The following is a 6206-nucleotide window of genomic DNA, read 5'->3' on the forward strand; positions in this document are numbered from 1 at the left end:
AAGAAACGATTATAAACCCTACGCACATCACTAGCCTAAGGCAGTTCCATCTTAGAGGTGGTTTGACTCAATTTTGGTCAAAATATCACCACCTGCTTTAATCAAATAGCTTTATCTTAGAGCTGTTTTGATTCAATTTTAGTCAAAATAACACCACCTACTTTATACAAAGCAGTTCCATCTTCCATCTCGAAGCTATTTTGACCCAATTTTGGTCAAAATAACACCACCTTGGAATTGCTTTGTACTAAGCAAATCCAAGGTGGTGTAGCTCCAAGACGAGTGGAGCACAAAGGAGTATTTTGGATAGAAAATTATAAGTGGGACACTCTTTTAATAATTTTTAAAATAGGAGCACCCTTTTGATGATATAGATAAAAAAGAATGCTCTTTTAATTTTTGCCATAATGTTTTGAAGAGATTTAGAATGAAGGATTTTGTACCAAGTGTAGCTCCTATCATAAAAGCTAATAAATTTAGTGTAAGTCAACGTCTAAAGAATGACTTTAAGAGGGAAGAAATGAAGAACATTCTATATGCTTCAACTGTTGGAAATCTAATGTGTGTGCAAGTCTGCACAAGACGAGGCATTGCATTTGTAATTAGAATGTTAGGATGATATCAGAGTAATCTTGAGAAGCACCACTGGAAAACTATAAAGAAAGTAATAACATACCTTTAAGACACCAAAAACTATAGTTTGAAATCTCGTACCGTGTTGGACGAAACGGTCGAAATCTATTGCACACTGTTGGAGAATTTTCTTAAGTTGTGTGATGTAATCTCCCTAAGGTATGATGCCTAAGAACACTTAGGTGTGATACTTAAGCTTCTACAGTCTTTGCACACTGTTTTACTACCAAATTTCAGATTCCTACTCTCTTCAGAGCTTCCTGCTCCACAAACCTTCCAAAACTCAATCTCTCTTCCTTGGCTGGATCAATCAGATCACATGAAAATTAATTTGATGTGCTTCCCTCCTTGGTTACAAAACTAATTGGTCATCCATATAAACATCATTTTGTTTATAACTGTTTTACTTACAACAGACTTCATGACTGTCAATGCTTTTGACTTTAAGGCTTAAACATTACTCAGATTTGCTCTTTCTGTATCCTGGTTCAACCACAACTCTCATAAGAGTCTTGTTCATTTGTACTCCGTGTTACTTAAAACTAAAAATTCACGTTGGTATAGATCTTCATGGTAAGCAGCTGTGAAGAATCTTGAGTTGCCCTAGTATTCTAGTATGAAGACAAGATTTCTTGTAACTAGAACCATTTAAGGTTTATCTGCATGGTGATCTTGTTTGTACTCTTCTGACTAATCTTGCTGAGGGAAAGTCTAGGAAAGACTTAGTTTTCTTTAAATTGAAGTACTAAGAGAAGCTCGTTGACAGAAACTACTCTGTGCAGTCATATGGAGAATTCAATCTTGGAATTCCTACATTCTTGGCGATACAGAATTATCCATAGGCATCAATTTAGCATTTTCAAAGCACGGGTCCATTTGGACAACATATTATGCCTTAAATTTCAATCAAAATAATTTTAAAAAAATTATTTATCTTATAAGATTTAAAAAGTATATATATAAATCTTAAGTTACTTGGATTTTATAGAATTGTTTTATTTATAAAAAAATATTATAATAATTTAGTTTCATAAAATCTTTATAAAATTGTGTTATAATATTTGGATTTTACAACAAGAATAGCAATCAAGCCTTGTCCTGGTAAGTAGGGTCGGATATATGGATCCTCCTACGCTATTAGATTTTATCCCCTACTATATTATCATATATATTTAAATAAATGCTATCTTATTTTATTATTATTATCCAAGTCTTCTTTGATCTTTCTTTTTCTCGTTTAATATGTATATTTATCATAATTTCATATCGCCTGACTCACATTGTCTGACTGAATCATTTATTGGTATTGGGCGTTTAAGTACATATTTATACTATCTTAAGTCATAAAATTTAGATTTAAAAATAAATCAGATTTTATAATATTAGATTTGGGATTTCACTAATTTTATTGGAAAATTTTGGTTTATAAAATATTTACAAAATGTTGAAACTAAATTTGGATTTTGTAAAATTAAAATTCAGATTAGTAAAGTATAGCAATTTATTTGAAAATTTTGAATCTCATATATTCAGATTTTACAAAATTAAAATTTGGATTTCTCCAATTTGAATTTATTATAAAAATTAATGGGAGGGATGAAAGAGACATACAATAAAAGTAGGGACTCCCTTTTTAATGGTTTTGAAAAAAGGGACACCTACTTGATATCTTTGGTAAAAATGGGTTTCCTTTTGATTATTTGCTAGAATTTCTTTTGCATAGTCATTTACAGTTATGGTTATTTTTCTTATGTTCTAGTTCTGAGACTTTTGTGAGTGAAAACCCATGTAGGCCTTTATCTGGCAGGATATGTTTGAGTAATTACAGTCTAGGAAAGAGCTCTGTTTGAATTCAAAGACATTTTAGGGAATGAAAACTATACAGGCGTTGGTTTCATTGTCAAATTACATACAGTGAGTCCGGTCACATTTTGCATGTTTGTAACTGATCATGAAAAATTATACTTGCAGGCATCCTTTCAAGATCTTCTCCAAAAACAGAATGGAGAACGAGCACTATGGGAATACCCTTTTGCAGTAGCTGGTGTTAATATCACATTCATGCTCATACAAATGCTTGATCTTCAACTTGGTTTGTATTTCATCTTATTATAAGTTTACTTGCTTTTTAGCTAAGCTAATGAAGTTGAGCTAGAACTTTATAGATGACTGATTAGAAGCATCTGTTGAAATATGGGACTATTTATCTATGAAACAATAAAATTCTAGCAAGGCCACTAATTAACTTTTGTAATGACTGCAGCCAAACCCAGGTCGTTTATTGCAGCTGTCTTTCTGAAGTTACTTTCAGGTACGAATCTGAACTTGTTTTTCGTTTAAGCACTGTAAGTTTGCTTTGACGATTTTTTGACAATTAAAATTCATACTGTTCGATGCTGAATTTATGACCTTGATCCTTACTAATATATATGTAATGTCAACGTAGTCCTTTTTTCTTCTAAATTCTAATGGTGTCCTGGAGTAACTGGACTTCTAGTCTGGGTTTTAGTGCTATCACAATAAACAATTTGTTTGAATAAGTAGAGTATTTATGAATCTCCTGAGATCTGCCAATTTTGGTTTCATTAAGAGGGAAAGAAATTTTGAATTGCTGTTATTGATAAGAGAGGACAAATGTTTTGAAAAAGGGTCAGTGATTGAACTGATGAGAATACCAGTTTGATGGTTCATTGGTTGAACTATCAAACTTTGGTTGAACCGGTACCAAAAATGATATCATAAATGCTTTATATTTTTATATATACCAAATATACTTTGTTCTTGTTGTGCTCCCCAGCTTGGGTCTGCTTGATGTGCTCTCGTTCTTAATATATATACTATTAACTCTTAATAACTCCGACACTCTCCTAGTAAATATCAAGGCAAACCAAGTAAAATTGATATTACTTTGCAATGTCGATGTCAAAGAGGATACTGAGTAAAGTTCTCACATCTACTTGAGAGAAAGAGGATGCTAGAAGGGAGATGCAAAGACTAATATATTCAAAATTATAACCAAAAAAAGACTTGATAAAGTGTTATAGACAAAATAAAATTGTGGTTCCACCATCAACCCTTAAGTGGAGAAATGTTAGGAAGAGATGTTGGAAGTGACAAACACTGCCTTATCTTTAAAATCATGCACACATACAATACTTTAAATCAAGATTTAAAATATCGAGCCGTACCAAAGTTTCGGTTCTGGACCGGAACGATACAGTTTCAGTACCGTATCGTACCATGCCGGTATAGTTTCAATATTTTTAAAATATAAAATATATTAATTAAAATAAAAAATTTAATCTAAATATTTAAAAATAAAAAATAATTTTTTTTTTGATAATTTTATAGGTTTTAATAAAGCCTATTTAAATTATCCCAAATTATAATTTTGAACTATAGCTAGGAGTTAATTATTAAAACCTAATTAAATCTAAAATTTTAAAAAGGAAAAAAAATCGCGCGGACCGCGCGATCACTGTGCGCGGCCCGCGTGGAGCGTCATCGGACCCCGACGGCGTCGCCGGCCCTGGGAGGCGCCTCCGGTGGCGTCGTCGGCCCCGGGCGGCGCCTCCGGCGGCATCGCCGGCCTCGGACGGCGCCTCCGGCGGCGTCGCCGGCCCCGGGCGAGGCCTCCGCCGGCGTCGCCGGGCCTCGGACGCCTCCGGAGGCGTCGCCGAGGCCGCGCGACGCCTCCGGAGGCGTTCCCGGCCGGATTTCCTGTGCCGGCGCTGTGTCGGTGCCGGTGCCTCAGCGGAACGAAAAATTTCGTGCGTATCGTCCGATACGGCACGAGATTTTAATCCTTGCTTTAAATCATACATAGAAAATCTAAAGGCAAAATCCTAGTACATCAACTTGAGAAAAAAGAAAGAAAGAAAATTTTGAAAATTATGAAAGAGAAATTCCTCCAATCTCTTTCCCATGTATTTATGTATAATATTATTTCTTATTTTACCTTTTTCCTCTGTTAGAAAATTCATCCCTTGTTTTTTTTGCTACTCACTTCCTTTGACAACCTTTTTTTAAATCTATATTTTTAAAATTAATATTGATTTGGACATTAATCAGATTTGCACAAACTAGAGATTGATGTAGTTCACATCTTGGCAATCATTGGATTAAATGTGATTCCTCATTGGATAATCTACGTAGTTATGCGGTGCTTATGTATCCATGTTTTTACATAGTAGTTGTAATTAGAGAATCAGTTGATTAAGTGTAAAAAATTAGTCGTTTAGTTATCCTTCTGCACAGAAGTTCCGATGAGGAAATCATATTGTTTATTCTCTGTCTTCTCGAGTTGTGTTTAACTTGAATGATCCAGCAGCTTCTGGATGAGTACTGCAAACTTATCATCAAGGTTGGCACGATGCAAATTCCAATCTCTCGCATGCTCATCCCAGTTTACTTCCATCATGTTTCTTAAACTTGTTGCTATGTTGATTAAGAAGAATCATTATACTATGGCTTGTTTTTTGATGTTCGTGTGTTTACGTACAAAAGAATGACTCTTTCTCTTGTAACAGAGAATGACCAGGCTTTTGACATAATGTACTGCATAACTTTCAAGTTGATGGATCACCAATGGCTTACGATGCACGCCTCGTACATGGACTTCAATGTATGTTATTTCATTCTCTCTATATATAAGAGTTAGTGTGAAAGTTTCACCCCCTAAATGTAGGGTCTCTTTATTATGACTCTGTACACTTGACGTTCTTTCAATTTCAAATTACAACACAGTATAGTATTCTTGAATTACTCAGCAGACTTTTCTTCTTTTTTTTTATTTTTCAATCGACAAAAGAAGTCAGTAAGTTCAGAGCTAGAATTGACTGATTGAGCAAAAACAAGTTTGAAAATGTCTTTTTGACTTAAATATAATCAAACTAGTATACAGGGGATCCGTTCTTAAGCCTTTTGATTTTATGGATATATTTTAAGTGACCAATGGAGTCAAACTTTACTTGTCAATTTCAAAATAATAATGATGTTGTACTTATCTGTTAACTGCTGGTTTATCCAGATTGTGATGAAGTCTACACGTCGTCGGCTGGAGCAGGAGCTTCTTCTAAAGAGTGTCAGTAGAATTGAGGACTTACCTTCATATAGGCTCCTTGCTCGTTAGCTAGCGACTACGGTTGTATTTGACTTTGAGCAGTTTGATTCTCTGGTTTTGTGGCGTGCTAAATTATACTCTTCTGATTACAAAGCTGGGACATTTTAGTCTATTAGTCATTTTCTCTTGTAAATGTTATAGATTCCTACCTAACAAGGAATCATTACCTCATAGAAGAATTGAAGTGCCGTCTGTTATTTTCATTAGAAAATGATGATATTTTACATTTTGCCTAATAAGATAAAGATCGAACATTGAAAAAGCTATAGTTTCCAAGTAGATATTGTTCAATTTGCGTTCTTCATAGGCTTGGTGATCATTAACATGCAAGTAGACAATATTATTATGCTTCTTTCGTGTATCTTCTGCGGATTGTTGTCTTGCTTCCGTTTGGATGGCTTAAAATGAGTTGTTGTTTCTAGGATGGTGAATGAACCGAGCCAAATGTAGC

At 34.4% G+C, this 6206-nt stretch overlaps 1 protein-coding gene across 1 annotated transcript; it reads left to right on the forward strand.

The window, feature by feature from the left end:
• Positions 1-2604: 2604 nt before the first annotated feature.
• Positions 2605-5793, forward strand: LOC141816334 (uncharacterized; the record flags this gene model as incomplete). The annotated part of the gene is made up of 4 exons (XM_074704135.1): positions 2605-2725; positions 2897-2944; positions 5163-5257; positions 5663-5793. Coding segments are annotated over 4 exons (366 nt in total), but the record flags the coding sequence as incomplete, so codon positions are not given.
• Positions 5794-6206: the final 413 nt, after the last annotated feature.

Source organism: Curcuma longa, unplaced genomic scaffold (genome assembly GCF_044706935.1).
Source record: "Curcuma longa cultivar G26 ecotype Majalengka, Jawa Barat unplaced genomic scaffold, ITB_CL_G26_1.1 contig_16118, whole genome shotgun sequence".
NCBI classification, from domain to species: Eukaryota; Viridiplantae; Streptophyta; class Magnoliopsida; order Zingiberales; family Zingiberaceae; genus Curcuma; species Curcuma longa.